The sequence below is a fragment of the Seriola dumerili genome, unplaced genomic scaffold, assembly GCF_002260705.1.
Source record: "Seriola dumerili isolate Sdu_G_001 unplaced genomic scaffold, Sdu_1.0 BDQW01000381.1, whole genome shotgun sequence".
NCBI classification, from domain to species: domain Eukaryota; kingdom Metazoa; phylum Chordata; class Actinopteri; order Carangiformes; family Carangidae; genus Seriola; species Seriola dumerili.
In genome coordinates this window covers 14,770-35,913 of record NW_019174636.1, presented here as the reverse complement: position 1 = coordinate 35,913, position 21,144 = coordinate 14,770, and the positions used below count along the sequence as shown (strand labels likewise).

Here is a 21,144-nt window from a genome sequence, read left to right as displayed (position 1 = left end):
AGAGGAAGGAAACTGACACATCAGCCATGCACATATTTAAATATGATAGAACATGCTCTTGTTTAAAAGCTATAACCAGGCAGTTTTGATGAGTTTCAGGTGCAAAGACAGCAAATCAAAAGCCTGGATAAAGTGAGAAGGCAAAATGAGTCGGATTCAAACAACCTCTTATTGATTTAGGAAGCAGAACAAGAAACTTATTCCCACCTTTAAGACATTATTTTTATTTCTTGTTTGATCTGCAGGACACATGTATGACATTATGTGCCGGGTTCCCGGCATTGCGGTGCGTGTTTCTTTCGTCATGATGCAGGAGCAGGGATGGAGAGTCTGGGGCGGAGGTTGACAGGGGTGAATTGGTTTGTCAGAGCTAATGAGCTGAGCCTAGTTAATCAGGGTCTAATGGGATATCCGGGGACGGCCAATCTCGTTAGGGAATTAGAGCAGGTCAAGCTAAACATGCGTCACACGAAAAAACGAACGAAAAAGTGGATCAAGAGTCAAACACGGAGTTCTGCTGCTCTTTTAAACAATAGCTGAAAGTTAAAAGAGGTTCTGGCGCCTTGTAAAGAATGACTTCACAAATTTACACACTGAGTCTTGCACCCCTTGGAGATAATAACCTCTTGAAGAATGGGGATATGAAATGGTCAGGGAGACAGGTAGAAACGCAGGAGGTCGGATAAACCTGGAAGCCAAAAGTGAGGTAGCACAGGAGGGAGGTTTTGGGTCGAGCCACAACCCGAAGCAGAGCAGGGATTGGTCTCTGATGACAGATGATCTGGGTTTGGCCCGTCCCCCCCTTGACATCCTGTAATCTGACTTGTAGCTTGTGAGGAGATTTCCTTTTTTTTTTTTTTTTCCTAGGAAAGGTGTGTGGTGGGGAAGTCCACCTGGGTAATAAGCTGCCATAATGTGATATTAATTAGATCTCCAAAGGAGTACTTAGTTTTTTCTGGCCCGTCGCCACATTCCACACTGAAATATAAGGTGTTGTTTCAACATAAAAATATTACTGAAAATTAAGTTGTTCCTCTAGTTCGGTTGATGGTCTGAACTTGCAAATCTGGTGCAGCGTCATTAAATTGGATGCGTAAACCTTTGTTGAGTTTATTTGATTTAAATCTGTTTTCCGTCAGTAGTTCTTTCAACAAGACGCAGTCTGCTGTGTGAAGCTTGTCTTTGTTCGTTTACTCAGTTTGAAAAGTTCATTCTTCCTGTTAAATGAAGAACCGTGGCTGCTGCTGTCGGAGTCACGTTACATCAGAGTCAGTTCAGAGACAACATGTGAGGCTGCTCCCAGTCACTCCATTACATTCAAAGAGTGTTGGGAGTAGAGACTGAATCCAATACTAACCTGCATGGTTGTTAGCGTTGTTTTCATTAGGAAAAAACCATGACGTGACCTGATATGTTTAAAGCTCCTCGCCAGAAATGTTTTAAACGATGCAAAAAATACGCTGCTATGATTAATATTTTGTTTAACATGGTTTTCCCACATAAAAAGTGAAAAACTTGAGGCAGGAAACACATCTGCTCTTACTTCCTCATTGATAAACCTGGATCGTGTTTGTGAGTTGTTGCCCTGTGCACCAAAATCGGCGGCTAGCAGACTTAACAGAACCGTTAGCGTAGTTGGCATCTTTTATTTGTTTATGTTGCTTGTTAGCTTGTAGCTACGGTGACCCTGAGAGCTCAACGCACTGCAACTTAAGAAAAACACATGCAAATGGACAAAACACAAAGAAATTCTGAAAAACATTTTTATCAATTTGACAACACATGCAGTGCAAATTCCCAAAACACAACAAAAGTGTTTCCATGGGACAGAAAAAGCGATGAACCCGGCTGGGACGCAGCAAGTGCATAGATGTATTATAATACATGTATTATAATACATTTATGCACTTGCTGTTCAATGCTTTTAACTTCAAAAGTCACAAAGCATTGAACAACAAATGTGTCGCAGTCAGGTTCATTTTAAGTGGCACTAACACATCCAAAGTTCATTTTCTGCGGTGAAGAGCTCACATCACAGTAGTTACTCTGGTTGTTTGGTGGAGGATTATCGGTGTCAAACCCAAAACCACAGAATGGAAAAATACACATTTATTTTGAACGCGCTATTGAAACTTGATCTAAATATCATCTGGAAGATATTCAAAATGCACTGGAAGCCTTAAGGGTGATGACATTTGCTGAACAAATCGCAGACAAAGGAAGATTTAAGGTCAAGTGATATAAGGAGTGAGCTCTGCAGATCTGTGTTTGTGCACATAAGGACACTGAGGGGTAAACTGAAATCATTAGATGAGCTAAACTGTCTCTTACTGGCATCGTGCCACTTGGCTGTTTGTCTGGTTGAGATGCTAAAACACATGGGAAATGTTTACCTCAGTGCTCAGGCTCAGGTAATGTAGCCCAGTTACTACACCGCAGCCCTGAGTCCCGAGTCTTGTCCTCATTGGTTCAATATCCTGCTTATCCACCGTTTGCCGTCGTGCATCACGGGCACACGCTGAGATCGTCGGTGATGTTTGATGGCCTCCTCAGATTAAGCCTCTCCTCCGGCTGCGTCTTTTTTTAGCAACAGGTTTTTTGGCTCAGGCCTGGTGACATCATACAGCAGCATCACCGTGACGCAGCCCTGTCTGACCTGGTGTTTCATCCATAAGTCAAACACACACAGTTTTAATGCCTGCAGGGTCCAAAATGAAACATTTGTTCTGTCAAAGGCAGCTCACTCCTTCCTACTCAAGTTTATTTAACTCTCTGACACTGAAGCTCATCCAGTGTAAAATCAATGAATCAAGTTAGTACACTCCGTATATAGGCACATTTTTATGTAATGAGAATGTGTTGAATTGAAGTCCAGCATCACAGTAGTGCAGCTAACGAATACTGCAATTGCAAAGTCTCTAAGTCAAAACCAGCTGAGGACCTTTGGTAATATAAACCAAAATGGAAAAGGTTTTGAGACGACTTCTGCATCCGTGCTTAATCTTGAAGACCTCTCCTTCACTATGTCAAAATACAGTTTAAATACTTTCAGTATTTTGGTTGATATTATGTCTGCTTGTTGAATACTCTTTTGTAAATTTGAATTTCAAACTAAGTTGGGGAAACGAGGAAGCTCAGTGGGGATCCACAGCTCAGCTTCTGCCTCAGAACTACTCTCCTCTCCTCTTTCAGGTAGGTATTTTTCTTTTTAGTTTTTTATTTCTTTTTTTTGGATTTTGTTAATGTTTTGTTTTTTTTTTTATTTGGGAACCACCCCACGCCATCATTGGACGGATGAAACCAGATATTTCTAATGAGCAACGAGTCAACCCGCTTTGATTTGACTCCTCTTTGACTCTGTCTGGATTTGATTTATTGTCTCCACGTCCTTTAAGTTTCTGTGCAGGTTGCTGTGCTACTCCACTGTTTCATCATTCATCATGATCTGGTATTATTGAGAGGGCTTATGACCTGAAGGTCGCCGGATCAATCCCTGGACTGTCAGGATTAGCAGGGATCATAAAAGTGAGGTGTCCTGAGGTCAAACTACTGCTGCAGTGAAGCTGCTCAGCGACCAGCAGATCAGACTGTGCTGGGCAGCTTCCAGGTGTGAATGTGTGGACCTACAGTCTGTAGCTGTTACCAGGGCAACAAGTCCTCGAACCGAAATGACCGAATTTGTTTGTCCCTACCCTCAGATACAACCCAGGGAATAAAGAGTATAGTAGCGACCTTCATTGTCATGGTAACAATAATACAACCCATAGCACCATACAGGCGGTCAAGGCTGTGGAACGGTCTATCCACGAACTCCAACCTCATCCAAACTTTCTTGCCAAACTTTCTCCTTTGTTCCTGCCATAACCACTACGGCCACTAGAGGTCGCTTAAGTATGGTTTGTAACAAGCTGCTTGCACACACGACCTATGGGGTTCTTTTTTTTTACAGGACCGTTCTGGAAAGGAGAGGTTTACTCTGAGAGAAACATACCTGAATAAATAAAGACAAAAAAAAAATGAAAATATAGAATACAGACCCTCATCTGAGCTTTATATTTAATTATTCTCTGGGTGAGAGCTGCATTGTATGAGGTTGTGCACTGTGTGCTGAATGTCCCAATATTCTCCAATACCCCAGTATCTGATATTTGTTTCAACATTATTAAAGCTACGGCCAGAAAAAATACATTTAATATTCAACTAGGATTCTGGGAAGTGTATTAAACTGTGGGTGAGTTAATGAAGTAATGATATTCATATTAGAAGTCAACTCGCTGACACAAACAGATGAGCTTCCTCTCAACCAGTAGTTTGTCTTAGTCTTTCTCTACTTTTAGTTTTTCCTTTTACCTTTCTACAGTGAAAATGTAATTTATGAACAAATCTTTCAAATATTGAAACAAAGGTGCACATCATTTTGTCTTTGGTGAAAAAAAAGAAAAAGAAAAAGAAAAAGAAAAAGAAAAAGAAAAAGAAAAAGAAAAAGAAAGAATACACAAAAGTTTCTTCAATTTTAAAGAGGAAAAATCAAAAGGAGACTGTTTGGATGACTGAAACAACTAAATTACTGAAGCATAATTTTTCAGACTTCTTTAGTGATCACTTGATGGTTTCTTCTTTGCTGTTTTTCATGATCATAAATTGTGCTTCACAGTGCAGTGTAATTTTCTGCTTTACATACAGACATTTTCTGTCTCTTTCCAGTGTTGTTGAGGGTTCCTAAAACTGAAAACTTAAATCTGTCTTTACAGCTCACTGGTTCATTGTTTGATTTGGCGATGGGACATTATTACAGTTTAGTAACGAGCCTGAGTGTTTCTCCATCTAAGTCTTGGCCTGTAATCCGGGCTAATGAACTGTGACAGAAGAGGGCTAGCTGACTTCCTGATAACTCCCTGAGGTAACGAGCTCAGGAGGGAGGCAGGAATATAAACTCAACAAACCCCCTCCACCTTTGGTTTCTTCATTCAGGGACGCTCTAAGCCCACTTTAACAAGACAGGAAGTGGAAGACTGAATGTACGTCTTTCAGCTCAAAGAAGAGATGACATGTCAGGGGGAGATGACACTCTTAGTTTGTATAGGGGATTTACATTAATGCCTTTTAAATGAAAAAAAAAATGTATACAGCTGCTCTCATTAATAAAGACAAAACATAAAAGCAGACATTTACACGAGAAAAGCTGAAGTTGAAGGTTAAAGTACTGTTACCTGTATGGATTGTGTGTGATGGTGTATTTTTGTGTTGCTTCCATGTATTCTGTTGTACTCCAAACAAACGAATGACCTCATTTGAATATTAGTTAAGTTAAATTTATTTTTATTTATCTGAGATCAAATGGAAAAATGTTAAGAGATTCTATGTTGTTTAAATTGCAATAATAATAATAATTATAATATAATAATAATTTATATTTTATATTTTCTTTTTCTTTTTTACATTTATACAGATAAACTGAAACTTTCTCATCTAAAAATACAACAGGGGGAAATACTTAACATTAATTCATAATGAAAAATTTTAAAATCAGCTTTAGTTCCTCTCCAGCTCTTCCGTTGGTCAGTGTGACCTGCAGACCTCCATTACATATCAACATGTTGACTACAGGTTGTTTGTGTGTGCAGTGCCACCTGCTGGGCAATAACAATCACAACAACAACAATGCGGAGAGGAGACGTTAAAGACACTGAACCATTACATGTTGTTAAATGGTGTCAGATTTTATAGGATGATCTCTATGCAAGGATTTGTGTCCTAATGTTTTATTTAATATCTGCAATTTTCACACTTTTGTATCAGGCCGAAAAACTGGTAAACATAAGTTAATAGCACAGAGAATGAGAAACATGTTTTGTCTTTAAATGGCATGGGTTATTAACGGACGAAAGTTTATATTTATATAAAAGTTTGGTAGGTCTAGTGCAAATAGTCTCTTAGAAAAAAACTGTTTTAAAAAAAAGTGCAGGACATATAAATGAAAAACAAACTAACAAACAAACAAACAAACAAAAACTAGACCTTACTAAACAAACATGTTTGCACATCTTTGTTGTATAATTACTAGAAATCTAGTGTCACATTAAAGCTGCACTAATGGATTTTGGATGGATGGATTTGGATTTTATTTGGCCACTAGGGGCAGCAAAATAGCTTGCAATAAATCATCATAAACTTTAATCTTCTGAAAATACTGATTAAAGCAGATTTAAGCAGATAAGGTATTTCATAAGTGGGTCAAGTATGGTGGAAAATTAAGATATACAAAACAATATTTTAATTATTTATTTACAGGATCCACAGGACACATTTCTGCAATTTCACATATTCGATTAATTAAGACTCAATCAACTGAGCAAAAGTGTATCAAATTCAAACTGATCATTTTTACTGATAATCATACTCCCATATATTTATCATCATGACACTTCCTTTATATACAGTTAATATAAATCTAACACTATTCATTCCTAAAAATCCCATTCACATGTAAGAAATAAATGACAACATAAAAACATGGCATTATGTGGTTTAAGGCACAAATACATTGTTGTATCCCAACCATGTAATACATTTGACCATATTAAATCACTAAGGCACTGCAATCCTTCAGAAAGTGACTCAACTGAGGTTTTCTTGGGCTAAAACGCATCTCATATGTTGAAAAAAATATATATCTACAATGAATACTAAACCAAGTGCAGCCATTGACCTTCAGGTTAGTTGTGATACTTTTTATCAGTAGAAAAGTAAGAGGGGCCCAATGAAGTCAGGGGTTCTTAAAATGCTATTTGAATGCTATTCTTGCATTTATCAATGTTTTTTTCAATTTACCAAATAACAAATGAATGAAATCGGTCAATATTCAAATTTTTTGCTTTTCATAATAATGGTAGTATATCATATTAATAGAAAATGATAGTATAGATTAAATGAGGTCGAAGTACCTTTTTTGTTTTAGCCTTGATTCCTGCCTTCAATTTAAAGGTCCATATAGTATAAAGGTAGATGTCCATGTGTTGTTTGATTATAAAGCAGGTCTAGGTTCTATATTAATACTGTGAAAGTATCAAAGCGCTCAGTCCACAGAGAAATGCTCACAGTCTGTATTCAGACACTGAGCCTTATAATGAGCCGTCAGGACTTCTGTAATTTTGTGATGTCACAACAAAGCAGTCACTGCTCTCAGCCACTCCCCAAGCCCCACCCACCGGGACCCACCATCCAACCTTGCAGGATTTGTTTTCCCTGTGTGTTTACCTGAAATCTGCTATATTTTTTATTGGATCACTCAGAAAACAGTCAGCCAATCAGAAGCGATGCTCAGAGCCTCCTCTGTTCTGATTGGCTCACTGACCTGTTGTTACTAGAGCTCCAGAGAGAAACCTGAGAAAGGAGATGTGAAACTACATTGAGATGGTTTTTGGTTCTTAAAACCACAAATATAAAAAATGGGACCTTTAATTCTGGAAACAGCCCCAAAGACCTCCACCAAGAAGATAGTGCAGCCTGTGTGTTGCCTGAGAGGCAGAAACCCTGGACAAAATCAATCAAAAAAAGTAGGTGGAATTGTACTTGCAAAATATCAGCCATTCACGCATCAGGTTGTTAGCCTGATGAACAACTGGATGGGTAAACTTCTTCCCTTGTTTACCTCAGATGATCAGAGTGACGTTGAAATCTCAGTGTGGAATGGCGGTACTGGCACCGGCGCTCATTTCTTTCTCACAGATGTAGGGTAAGTCCATTGTGCAGGGGGCGTCGTACCAGCTCTTTATCGGCACTCGTGTCAACACGCGGGTTTTCACAATGTAGCCGCAGTCCTCGTTGATGTGGTTGTTGGGCTCACCAACCTCCCAGAAACTAAAGTTCGGAGGGAAGAGAGAGAGAATTCACTTTGGTCAACAGTATATTTAAATTAATGAACTAAACACTTCAGCTTTAACTGCTGTCCAGAATCAAGAAGAATTATGAAACTCATTATATACATCCAGTACCAACATTTAGAGCCAATGCAAGTAGTGTGCCTTTTATATATCAATGTGGAGCGTGAAGATGTGGAAGTTGGACACTTGTGGATATTGGAACTTCAAATAGACTTAAAAATCAAACAAAGGAAAGGTGTAAAATGTGGGACCTTAAATATCACAATTAAATGTCAAATCATTCTGATGAATCAGGGCAGAGCCAAGTCAGAACCACAAATATCTCAGCAGGAAAAGAGGGAGGTAGGGAGTGAGGGGGCCAAAGATGAATGACAAAAGGTTAGTCATCAACAAATGTTTACAAAAATGAGGAAGCAAAATCAGATGCTTATTAGAAAATCTGTGGAGTTGGCACTTGACAGGAAAGGAAATATTAGTGTGGCCGGTTGAGTTTTTCTCTTGTATGTTATGTGTGATCTGTCCAGGTCTTCATGGTGGAGAAGAGGTCGTGTGGCTAAGGTCTCGTTGGCATATATGTTTACAATTTATCTATAATGTTGTCACCCTGATTGTCCCTACTGTCTGTCCTGGGAGAGGGATCCCTCCTCTGACGCTCTTCCTGAGGTTTCTTCCATTTTTCCCCCTTTAGAGTTCTAGGTCTAAGGACAGAGGGAGTTGTCTGCTGCTGTACAGACTGTAAAACCCCCAAAGGCAAATGAATAAAACTGAGGCAGAAGAAAAAAATATGCAGCAAATCAAACACAGAAGAAGAAATATTGAGCCAAGCTGAAGACAAACCTGAAGATGAAAATGCCTCATGATTTTACACTACTAAAGCGGAACTGCTCTTTCCACTGTTCCCTCTTTGCGGTCAGACACATTTGTTTTTCATCAGAGGCAGAGGTCACGGTCACCTGCAGTGCAGTGCAGGCAGACAAGATCCTGGCCTCCCTCCAGCTGTTATCTCACATCTGGAACCTGAACCTTTAACTCTATAGTGACTCTTTCCTATTCCATGTTTTTGTACTGATCTTCTATACTCTGTTATTAATTCATCATATTTAAAGAAGGTGAATAAAGCACAAGCGGAGGAGTTAGGCTGTTTAACAAAGTTATCAATTGATTGATTGTTTTAAGTAATTTATCAAGTAAAAGACTAACGCTATATCCACACTACTACGTTTTAGTTTTAAAATCTCTTTTGCTACTTTTACAGGCAGTGTCCATTCTTCTCTGGAGTTCAAACACCTAAAATGGAGACAACTGGAAATGCTGCTGGTCCTGTTTTAGGCTGTAAACTCAGGAGTTGTGTTGTTGTCTGGACGGGCAGAAAACAGAGACCTTTGGAAACAATGACGTTGACACTCTAACATCACACCCTGATCGGGTCTTATCAGTTACGACTACCAGTGGTGAAAGCAACATGGATAACGAATTACAAGAGCCTTTGCTGTTCCTCGTTCATAGTATTTTGGCAAGTAATTAATTGCAGAGAACACAATCTGCGCCCTCTTTACACCAACTCGCGTATGCCCAGAGTAGCATTTTTCTTTTAAAATAAAATCATATTAGGGTGGACGTAGCCTAACAGTGTACAGCCATGCTAGCATCTCTGCGAGGCTGCACTTAGGCACATCAGTGCTTTGAGATAAATGCTAACGTTGGCATGCTCAAAACAACTATGCTAACATGCTAATGTTTAGCAGGTATAATACTAATCATGTTCACCATCTTACTTAAAAGGCACGAAACACACAGTATAGCTGAGGCTGATGGGAATGTAATTCATTTTTGCAGGCGTTTGGTCATAAACCAAGCCGAGTTTTATAGGACAAATTGAAATTTTGATTGACCTGATAGTAGCGGGAAGAATTAAGGAATCAGCAATGTCAGTAGGATTCATCATCTGGGAACTATGAATGAAGCTGGTGAGATCTCAGTCTGAACCAAAGTGATCGACGGAACAACATTGCCACCATAGTGCACCCTGTATTACTGCTTTGTTTTCTTACCCACAATAGTTTTGAGGAAGTTCAATTTTATATTTTTGTCAACAAACTTCACTTCCTATTTCGGTTTCTTCCCTCCTAAGATTTTCTGCACCGAGGGATGATTTTCCAGTGAAATAGGAAGTACTGGATTGAAGTTTACCACCCCTTTTCGGTCGTGTCTGTGCAGCTCACAGGCCAGAACCTGCGCTACAGCTGCAGGCATGTAAAAGATCAATGTTCAACAGATGTTAAAGTCCACTGGTCAGTCAGTCAGTCAGTCAGTCTCTCAGTCTATGTGTGTGTGTGTGTTTGTCTATGTCTGTGTGTACAACAATCTGGATCTATAGGAGTAGAGTCATAGTTTGGGCAAAAATGAACTCATTTGTCCTCCAACAGAGTCAAAGTCCTCCATATCTTTCAAGGCAAATTTTCAGGTCTTGTGTTTTTTTAATCCATTTGTTCTGTTTCTTCATATTAATAATAACACTGAATGAGTTACTTTTATATATTGTATACTTTTGTGTATTTTGTAGGTTTTAGTGGTACATAGTGGTCCTCATGGTCCTTTTAATTGTTTAGCATTAATACAGTTTTTCACAGAGTATATGGAGTATACACAGTGTCCGTGTACATCACTTGCCCTCTATTTACTCCTTTATTCATATTTATTTAATCCTCCTCAGTTGACATCCAGTGCTGCTGAGCTTCATATGTTGCCTAACAATCTGTGTCCAATATTCATTCTCTTTTAGCTCTCTTTTGATTTCCACCAACTGCTGAGGGAAATACAGTCCAGGCCGTAAGTATTTGGACAGTTACACACTCTTTGTTCTTCAGGCTCTGAGCTTCAGCAAATTCAATTTGAAATAAAATAATGCATATTACGTTAATGTTCCAAGTCCTGGGTTTAATTTGAGTAGGTTTATGTCACTATTGAATGAACTGTGTGGGAGATAAAGCTCTTTTAACACATAGTGCCCAAATTTCAAGGGTTCAAAAGTGATTAGACACTTGGTCACCAAGTGTTTGTTGGGCAGCTTAGACGTGGCTCAGAGTTAACGGAGAGTTGAGAATCGGCATTTAGATTGAGGTGGAGTCGTCTGTCAATATGAGGAGGGTAGAGGTGAACATGCAAGAGAAGAAGATAATGAGGCTCAAACAAAAGCTATCAGAGACACTTTAGATACCTTCTAATACAGCAAAACTAGAAAATTATGTGGACGACAGGAAAATCATATAGAAATAGAAGCCAAACAAGAGGCTTTCTGAACTCGCAATGTTTCTTCTTGATTGGAAAATAAACAGCTGTTAAAGCTAATGTTGGCTATGTAGCTATAGCAAAAGTTACAGCTAGCTCCTTTAATGTTCAATGCCTTTTTTGTTTTGACAAACAGAACATTATTTACAAATAATACTAAATAAACTAATACTATAACTAATACTAATAAATAATTCACTGTATCAACTTTTAAGGTCAGTGAACAGTCGGGTACTTTCTGAAAAAGCAGGTTTGTACAGGAAAACTAGAAAATCCTTTGTCTGGCGTAAAAAAAAAAAAAAAAAACCTTCATGACTGCACAACAAAACAAGAATGCTCTCCAGGATTTAGGCAGACATGTTTCCTTGTTAATGAGAAGACTTCATGATCAGAACTTTAGAGGATTCACTACGAGATCCAAACCCCTGTAAACCTCAAAAACAAAGGCCAGGCTGCAGTTCACGAAAACATACAAAAGGCTTTTAGTATTTAGTAGTATTTTTAGTAGTACTATTAAACCCAGATTCTTCACTTTAGCTACAATGGGACCAAATTCTCTGCCTTTGAAATCCCCTGTTTTTATGACTGATTCAGACTTACTAACGTGCTGCTGGAGGATGGTTGGTTGTGAAAGAAGTGAACCTACCCTCCGACCAGTAGAGTGCCATCCACCCATTTCCACTGATCCTCTGTCTGTGCATCTGTGATCCCAAACCAGTAGGCGTTCCAATGACCTCTGGGAAGAAGATTCCATAGAAACGTCTGAGAGGAAAGAAAAACAAAAGGAAATGTTTAGGTGTATTCATAGAAGACAATCATGACTGATTGTTTTTGTACCTTTGTGATTAGAGTGATGATTAATATCCCAGCTCTATCACTAGAGAGGATGATGATATCTGATTCTGCCGAAGCCCAAGATGATTGTGTTTTTTGAAAAAAAGTAAGTGGTATTCTAGTATATTTTTCTTATTGGTAACGAATCAACAATCAATTGATCCTACTAACAAGTTTTGTTATTGGGCCCCTCCTTATTCAGCGCAGCCTGGACACTACAGTGACTCGGTATCGGAAAGTGATGAAAACGTCTAGGACTAGCTCGTTAGATAGAAATAGAAGCCAAACAAGAGGCTTTCTAAACTCGCAACGTCTCCTCTAGACTGGTAAGTAAACAGCTGCTAATGCTAATGTTACTCTATGGAGCAATAGCAAAACTTACAAATAGCTATGTGTTTGATCACACTGTATCAACTTTTAAGTTTATAGATATCCAGTTGAAAAGCTTTGTTGGCGCTGTTGACATGTTTCTGAAGTGAACAGAGGAATAGAAGTGGCTCTTCCTGATTAAATAAACTCCAGCCAACACAGAATCTAATGACAATCCTCTGAACATGGCAGCATTGGGATTAACATGTCATGATGTACCTGCTCCTCGGCCGTGTGGATGATGGCCAGGTGAGCTCCTTTGCTCTGGCAGTATGACTGACTCTCTGCCCAGTCCCTTCGGACTCTGGAGATGAAATAACAGCTGTTGTTGAAGAGCTGCCAATCCACGGGGCAGACGATAGCGGCCTCTGTCGGTTTGATCACCTGAGGAGCTGATGAATGACAGGCAACACACACACACACACACACACACACACACACACACACACACACACACACACACACACACACACACACGCACACGCACACGCAAACAGAGACTGGTGAGAAAAAGGATTCTAATTGACAAAAAGTTCTGCACACCCCAAACTATGGCTGGGCAGTAATTTAATGTTTAAACTTTTAAATTATTGTAGTATAATAAAATACTGACTGGTAGAGATATCATAAAACTTAATTCCACTGTATGGACTTTTTAAAAGAACATACAGAAAATCTGTGTTTCCATAAATGAGATCAGAAAATCCAAGGTAAATTTTCAATTACTTTCCTAGGAGGCCCTGGGGTAAAAAATTGTTATTGGGCCCCTATTGACCCATTTTATAGACAAAGCAATCAATCAGTTAATGAAGATGAATGAATTAACCTGCTGATAATGAAAATGATGGTTGGTTGCAGCTTTACAGTTCTCATGTGACGCATAATCTCACCTGGCCCAAGGTTTTCGGTGAATTAAATACTTGACAAAGAAAAAAATTAATCAATTTGAGACATATCTTTACAACAGAGGAACTAAATTATGTAAACCGGATTAAACCTGGGGCTTTTGGGGCCCTCGGGGGTCTGGGGACCCTGGTTAGTTAACTGCTTTGCCTGGTTAGTTATCCAGCCTTGGCTAAATATGGCCATAATTTCATTGTTTAAAAGAAAAAAGCAAATGATCCAATATCTGTATTTCACAGATCTAAATCTGCGACAGTCACAGTAGGACTCTGTGAGAACGAGCAGACATCCATATTCAAATATGAAGTTGTGTACCTTTAGTAGCAGCCAGTTTGGCCAGCAGTTCATCCCTCTCCTTCTGCAGCTGGTTTTTCTCCTGCTGCAGTTTGTTGATGGTAGCGGTCAGATCCGACACGTTCTTGTCTTCCGTATGCTTCTGTATCTCTGGTACCACTTGGCCACTGACCTGAGGTTTGTTTTTATCTGTGGAACACGTGGAACGATTAACGAGTAAATAAATAGACACGGTACAGTCTTTTTATATACAGTCTATGGGTACAATTTATCTGAAAGAACGTCGTTGAAACAAGGCTAAGACACACAAACAGGTCCATGAGGCTGCACTTACAGCAGAGCTTTGAGCTAAGTGCAAATGTCTGCAAGTGTAGGCCAAGGTTAACGAGCAGCTTTTCAGCCTCCTAATTGTGTGACTTTTTCAACATAACGAGCACACAAGACTCAAGTCATACTATTGGTCAATGTTCCTTAGAAAAGTCTGTGTTGCAAGACTCAAACCACAGGATCCTCTTTTCTGACCTGAAACTTGTTCATTTGGCAGTTTTGAACTTTCCTGTTTCACAGGGTGCACTGATAACAACATATACCAGTGATTACTGTATGTCTTGGGTAACACTGTACTTACTTTGAAATAGAGTGTGATGGCGTCAGATGATGAATGCCTATCTAATGAACAACAGCTCAGGATGCTCAGGAGGCTTTTGAATATCTTTTCTTTATCTGTCAAATATTTTCTTGCTGCCTACGTTTTTATAATTATATTATTGTATTTTATGTTTCAGTTGTTTTTTTTAACAATACATAATTATATTATTGTATTTCAGTGCATGTTTCAGATGATTCTTTTTTAATAATGCATAATTATATTGTTCTATTTTATGTTTCAGGTGTTTTACAATTTAGAATTACATTATTGTATTCAGGTATAAGCAATGTTGCCACTAAACAGTTTTATTTACCATGGTACAATGTACAGTAAGCAAAGTTATGAGATAACAAACATGTTATTGGCCTTTGTTATATTTTCTACAACACTTTTTTGTGAAGACTTTTTTTAAAGTTTTGAAACCTGCACTTTTTTACATCAGCTTGCAGTCTTCTTCTCCTCTGTAACTGGTGCACTTCTGTCTTTTAAAGGGGCATTACTGCCACTGAGTATCTAAATTAATTGCTTAATATTCTGCAGAAAAGTGCGTCACACCATCTCCATTGCTCATGGTGTACATATGTGTGCTCTGGTCGAACGGGTGAAACAATGTAAGACACCACTCATCAAGACATTTCTCAACAGTTGTGTACTCACAGTGTGCAGTAACAGCTATGATGGAGATCAGCAGGATGGCACACAGCGTAGCCAGGCAGATGGTTGCGAGGCGGTAGGGCCTGGAACCGCTCAGCCCGGAGGGCAGCATGACTCGGGAGACTGGGTGAGCTGGAGGTGGTAAAGAGGGAAAGATTGTTATCAAAATAATAAACCAACTTTTCTTTTCTCTTTTCAGCCTTTTCAGCCTCTTTTCAGTTTTCTGTTTAGTCCAGACATATGAAATACCTGACAAATCAAGCTACTTCATCACAAATCGTCTTCACAAAAATGCCTCATTATAGCAACATACCTCATTATAGACTAAAGTTGATTATTTTGATCAAATAATGATTTAAATCATCATTTTTTTTCAAAAATTCCCTCGTTTCATCTCTTTAAATGTGAGTAATTGCTGCTTGTTTCTGTTTATTATCATTATAAACAGAATATTTTCAGATTTTGGACTTTTGTTCGGATAAAGCAAGACATTTGAAGATGTCACTTTGCATTTTTCACTATTTTCTAACATTTCATAGGCCAAACGGTTAATCACAAAAATAATCTTTAGATTAATCAATTACTGCATCAAAAAAAAACAGGGCAGGAACATTCATTTATTTTACTGTTCTTGTTTTCTCACTTCTAAGATAATGCTAGTGAGTATTTTTTATATATTTAATGTATGCATAAGTGTTTTAAACACAAATGCCCTTAATCAACCCCTGATTCGTCAGTGCTGACAGAAACTGTCCAGTCAGCTGAAAGAAAGACGTGATGATGTTTGATGGGATTAACATCACATCTGTGCTGTCGCATCACAGGAACTGAAACATGAACGAGGAAAATCAACATGTGCTTTCAAAAAATAATGAAATAATGCTATTTCATGGTGTCTTTAACTCTGTATAATATATTTACATTTTGTTGAAGCGGAGCCTTTTATTCACAAAGGAATGTCCTCTGCTCTGTTCAGACTTGTAAATATCAGACATGTCAGACAAGCTTCTGGGCCGTGGGAAATCTGAAAGGTACCATAATTATCTAACAAAGCAGACAGCAGTGAGGGAAGTGACTTTATTTTGTTTGGATGGGACAGGAAGATTTATTTATTTATAATTATTATTAGTTGTTGTCTGTTAGTTACAGTACCATATGAATGGACTTATGAACATTTTTATGGTGTAAAAGATCAACTCTATAGTGCTCTCTGGTTACCTCAAAACTAGTTTGCTATTTCCGTCCAGCAAATTCTTGTTATTAATCATTTACACAAGCAAATATAGACTCATTTATTGGTTTAGCTCTAGCTCTAGTTTTCTAGTCCATAGAAAACAAAATTCTCCTATCACCACATCTGTTTTTTGTTTATTTTGGAATGTACGTTAACTTTACTTACAAAGTAAACTTCAAAATAAAAGGTAAACATTATTATTAATTAATATTGATTAATAAGTGGCAAAAAATCGTATTTGATAATCAATTAATTATTTAAGTCATTTTTCAAGCAAAAATACAAAACTTTTCCCAGTTCCAACTTTACAGTTGTGAGGATTTCCTTCTCTACAGTAAACTGTGTTCTGGACTGTTGGTCAGAAAATATACAAGTGATTTAAAGATGTTGTGTTCACTCCTGAGAAACTGTGATATTTTTGACTACTTTCTTCAATGTATACATTGAAAAATATATATGTTGTTGTATTTCTATTCACTATCCACTTTCTATATACTGAGGGGAAACAACTAACATTTACATTTTTTCTCAGCAGCCTGCACCTCTGTGCAGGTTCTCATGTATGACTGTAATACATTTGATTTTCCCGTTCTGACAGTCTGTTGTGAGCTCCTCAACAGATGGATATGAACTCTACTGGAGCAAATCGATTATCTGCTTTATAACACTGTAACTGCAACATCTTTGGACTTTGGACAGTTGCTCAGACAGGATGTGTGAAGACGCCCCCTTGAACTTTGGGAAGCTGTGATGGGCATTTTTCTGTATTTTCATATTTTTAAGAAACTACACCACCATTTTTTAAATCTGTCTTATAAGTATTTTGTTGTGACTGTCTGTTCTGGTTTGATGTATCTGTGAAGGTGTACTGCTTTTGTTATATTAATATCTTTGCCATCTTGAATTTGAGGAAACAGTGATTTTTCTTTGGTCTATAAAATATAAGAAAACTAATGATTCGTTGATAAAAAGATGTATAAGATTAATGATCTGTTTCCTAATCCTATTAATTCTTATCATAGTAAACAATGACTCCATAATTAAACGTCATTAATTACAGCCCTAATTATTCTAAACTAGAAAATGATGTCAGAGTTGGCACTATATCTAAACAGTGTTAAATCTTATTAGGTTACATAATGCAGCCGTGCACAGTGCTTTGTTTTGATTTGTGAAGTGAGTTAAGTCTCAGATTGTGTCTTCAGCATGAAAAGAGAAAGTTAATGAAGAAGAGAGAGAGAGAGAGAGAGAGAGAGAGAGAGAGAGAGAGAGAGTGAGAGAGAGAAGCTCATCATGAACTCAAATATAAACTGGGAGAAAACCAACAGGTGGTTTTAATCAGCTGTCACAGCTGCAGCTACTCTGTGGTGAAGAGTCCTTACCGCTGTGTTTCACATCTGTCTTGCGGTGGAGCTCGTCGTAAGTGCCCTCGTCCTCTATCAGCTGGGAGTAGATCCCGTCGAAGGCCGGAGAGCTCCCCGTGGCCGTCATGTCAGCGCGGGAAGGAAAATGCGACGGTTAATAAAGTTGATAAAGTTGCAGTGAAGCGTAAGAGTGGACAACAAAGTTTCGGCCAGGCCCTGGATCACTGCTCCCCCTGCTCAGTCTCTGCTGTTTATAAACTGTCTCTGACGCCCCAGCGCTGCGGCCAAGCGCCACAGACTGAATAAGGTGCAGTTTCAAAATAAAAGCCCTAACAAGAAGCGGTTGTTAATTTAATCATGTAGCCTAATAATAATAATCAACAGAGAAGACACATAGCCTAATAATAATATTAATATTGATATTAACAACAAAAATATTCCACTATTTTGAGGTGCTATAAACAAAATAAAGGATGTACAAATGGATGGATGCCTATGACGCTTTAGGCCATGAACAACTTTAGACAGTTACGCAAATATTGCATTTAATTTTTTTTGTTTTGTTTTGTCTAGAAAAATGCAGTTACAATATAACATAAAACAGGAACAGTACAAAACAGAATAATAACAATAATGATAATAATAATAATAATAATAATAATAATAATAATAATAATAATAATAGTAAAGGAACTACCACATAAGCCTTTATGTACAAGAAAATACAAGAAAATCCATTTTTTGTTATCATGCCCTTCAGAATATGTAGGCTAGTATGAAATACTGAGCTTTGTTTTAATCTGCTAAATATCTGTCTGTTAATTGATCAATCATTTGGTCTATAAAACACCAGTGAAAAATGCTCATCATAATATCCTTGAGCACAAAGTGATGCGATGAAATATTGACACATATATATTTACATATATTGTTTCCCACAATTATTTTAGATGGACCTACACAACAAATATAAGCTATATATAAGCTTTACTGCTCCATTTAGGGCTATTATTTTGAAGGTAAATTCGGATGTTTTCCGGTGTTGTTGTGTCGAGCTTGATGTAGCTCATTTATTTATTTAATTATTTTTCAACAATTGTTGACAGTAAACCCCATTCTGTGTGATTTGCGGGAACATGTGTAAGAGGTCGTGGTATTTGTAAGTCAAATATATGTTGTTGGATTTTCCGTCTGTGTCAGGGCTTGTTCAAACAATTCATTCTCTCCTGATGATCAATTCATGATCACATGAATTTTCAATGAATAAAGAATAAATGAAAATTAATTTGGATCAGTTTGACTGAGGATGGAAATGAAAATGCTTGTGTTGTGATACACTGTTGTGATAAATGGTTGCTTGATTTGATCTGTTTTTGAAAATCCACGTCTTTAATACATAGTTAAATATTCAAATTATTAATTGTGTGATTTAAATTTACAATTTTAAGAAACAACCATTAACCCTAAACTGAATGGATAAGAGTGAAGATGAGGGTCAAAATAATGTGACTGTTGAGAAGGATGAAGGTGGATGAAAATGAAAGTGATGATGATGAAGAGAACCAAAGTTGAGGATGAGGAGTGAGATCAGGATCTGGATCAGGATGTACAATGGATGTTGTTTTTAAGGGTGGATGTGAAAGATAAAAAAGAATCAGTGACAATAAGAGCACTGATGAAGATGAAGAGGAGCTGTGAAAGTAATATGTTAATAATCTTTTAATGAGAAACAACTGCTGCTTTATTATTATATATATTACTCTAAATATCACAGGAACTGAAACATGAACGAGGAAAATCAACATATGCTTTTAAAAAAATAATAAAATAATGCACACACACACACAGACACACACACACACACACACACACACACACACACACACACACACACACACACACAGACACACACACAGACACACATACATACACACACACACACACACACATACATATAGGCTACACACATACATACATATGTATACACACAAACATAAACATACATACACACATACACACATACAGATTTACACACACAATAAAGCAATAAATATATTGTGCACATTTCAAGTGCACAGTTTTTGTGATGTGATGCAATAACTTCACATGTCAATCAAACTGTGACTTTAGAGCTTAACTATACCAACCAAATGTTGCAAAGAACATTTTATACTTACTTGTTTTTCAAGATATTTAGAGACATGTCTCATTACAACCTGCAATTTATTCTATATTTTGCTGATGTGAGGACAGCCTCAGTTTCGAGGCAGTGTATTGTGAGACAACAGTATGTGGACTGACTTTTTTTGAGATTTTACAGGATCTCTCTCATGAATATACCATATGGATTTGGATACAACTCTTCTTGTGTAGTTGTTTACACTCCATTATGAGAGAAAACCCCATTTAAATTCATCATGCATGAACAGCAGGATGAGCCATTCAGTCAAAAGTCTTTAGTCAAAGTCAAACCAAACTCCATGCAGGAAACGTCAGCTTTTGGACTTCACTCTTATTCACCTTTATTTCCTTGTTTTTTTATTTATTTTTTTTTATCACCATCGCCACTTGAAATGTTCCCAGGATCTTCTTTCACCAAAACACACCCATGTTGGGCGTTGTGAACTGAACGACAATAAATGATAATAAATGAGATCAAGTGAGATCAAGTGTTATACATGGAATATTTTTAGGCTATATTAAGCATGTGTGTCTGTGAGTATGTCTTTGTGTGTGTGCTCACCTTTCCTGGGTGTGTCTTGCTAAAAGAAGAGGGTTGTGGTGAAAGGTACAAGTTGTCCACAGTGGATCTGCTCATGATGAAGTCTATTCTGTGTCTGATCTACATTATTGGTAAAAAATAACACTTTTATTCACTCACTTTTCAATTGTACAGCTGCTTTATGTAAAGTTTTGTTTCTTCTTTTGCTGGTCTCTGTAATTTGTTTACTGATAATGAAGTGAATTATATATTTTGTGGGAATTAGAAAAGAATTTAAAGTCACAAGAAAATAGTTGTCAGTTAGTTTCGGTTTTGCTGGCACATATCCAATGTTCTTATCAGATTATTATTTCACTTTTGGTTCTGTGTAAGCCTGGAATCAAGACTGAAACCTCCAGATGCCATTAGAGACACCATCAGCAAAAATAATTTTCCCCTCAGACCCTGTTCTTTCTTTCAGGATGCTCCACAGGATATTCTGCTGGAGGCTCCAGTGGAGGAAGCTCTGAGAAAAAAAATCACTTTCCAAACCCTGGTTGAGCTCAAGGATGACTTTATCACCCTTGTCTGGTCTTTCAACCGCAGGAGTGAGCTTGTACCCATTGTCACTGTGACGCCAACAGGGGAGACAGTGGCTGAAGGTTACCTGGGGCGAATGCTGGTAAACCGGACCAATGGTTTCTTGAATAGAGGCAAAGGACAGGGGGTATTATTATGCTACCATGGTTATTTCTGAAAAGATAAATTAGTCACTTGCTGGTGAACATAGTAGAGCATCTAGCAGCTAAGCAGGAGATGGAAACCAAACCAGAGCTTAGAAGGAAAGTAAATATGGGACCCAAATCAATCAGTGAGAGTCAATTAATAACAGACCAGTACAGAGTAGAATTTGACTCATTTTCCAAAACCTGAAAGCCGGTGTTCTTTATTTTAGGATGCTTTGAATGGTA

At 37.8% G+C, this 21,144-nt stretch overlaps 1 protein-coding gene across 1 annotated transcript; it reads right to left on the bottom strand.

The window, feature by feature from the left end:
* Nucleotides 1–7,386: 7,386 nt before the first annotated feature.
* LOC111233216 (CD209 antigen-like protein C) lies at nucleotides 7,387–17,744 on the bottom strand. Its single transcript, XM_022760982.1, has 6 exons — nucleotides 17,491–17,744; nucleotides 14,878–15,006; nucleotides 13,593–13,760; nucleotides 12,594–12,766; nucleotides 11,818–11,933; nucleotides 7,387–7,860 (listed from the first exon to the last, which is right to left on the bottom strand). Exons 1-6 carry the CDS (start codon nucleotides 17,597–17,599, stop codon nucleotides 7,680–7,682), a joined length of 876 nt encoding a protein of 291 aa, XP_022616703.1. The 5' UTR covers nucleotides 17,600–17,744; the 3' UTR covers nucleotides 7,387–7,679.
* Between the last annotated feature and the right edge of the window lie 3,400 nt (nucleotides 17,745–21,144).

Coding starts and splice junctions, on each gene's coding strand:
- LOC111233216 (XM_022760982.1), bottom strand. CDS start 17,599: ATGACGGCCACGGGGAGCTCTCCGGCCTTCGACGGGATCTACTCCCAG. Junction 15,007..17,490: donor GACAGATGTGAAACACAGCG/GTAAGGACTCTT, acceptor TACCACCTCCAG/CTCACCCAGTCTCCCGAGTC. Junction 11,934..12,593: donor TCCACACGGCCGAGGAGCAG/GTACATCATGAC, acceptor CTTTCCTCTCAG/ACGTTTCTATGGAATCTTCT.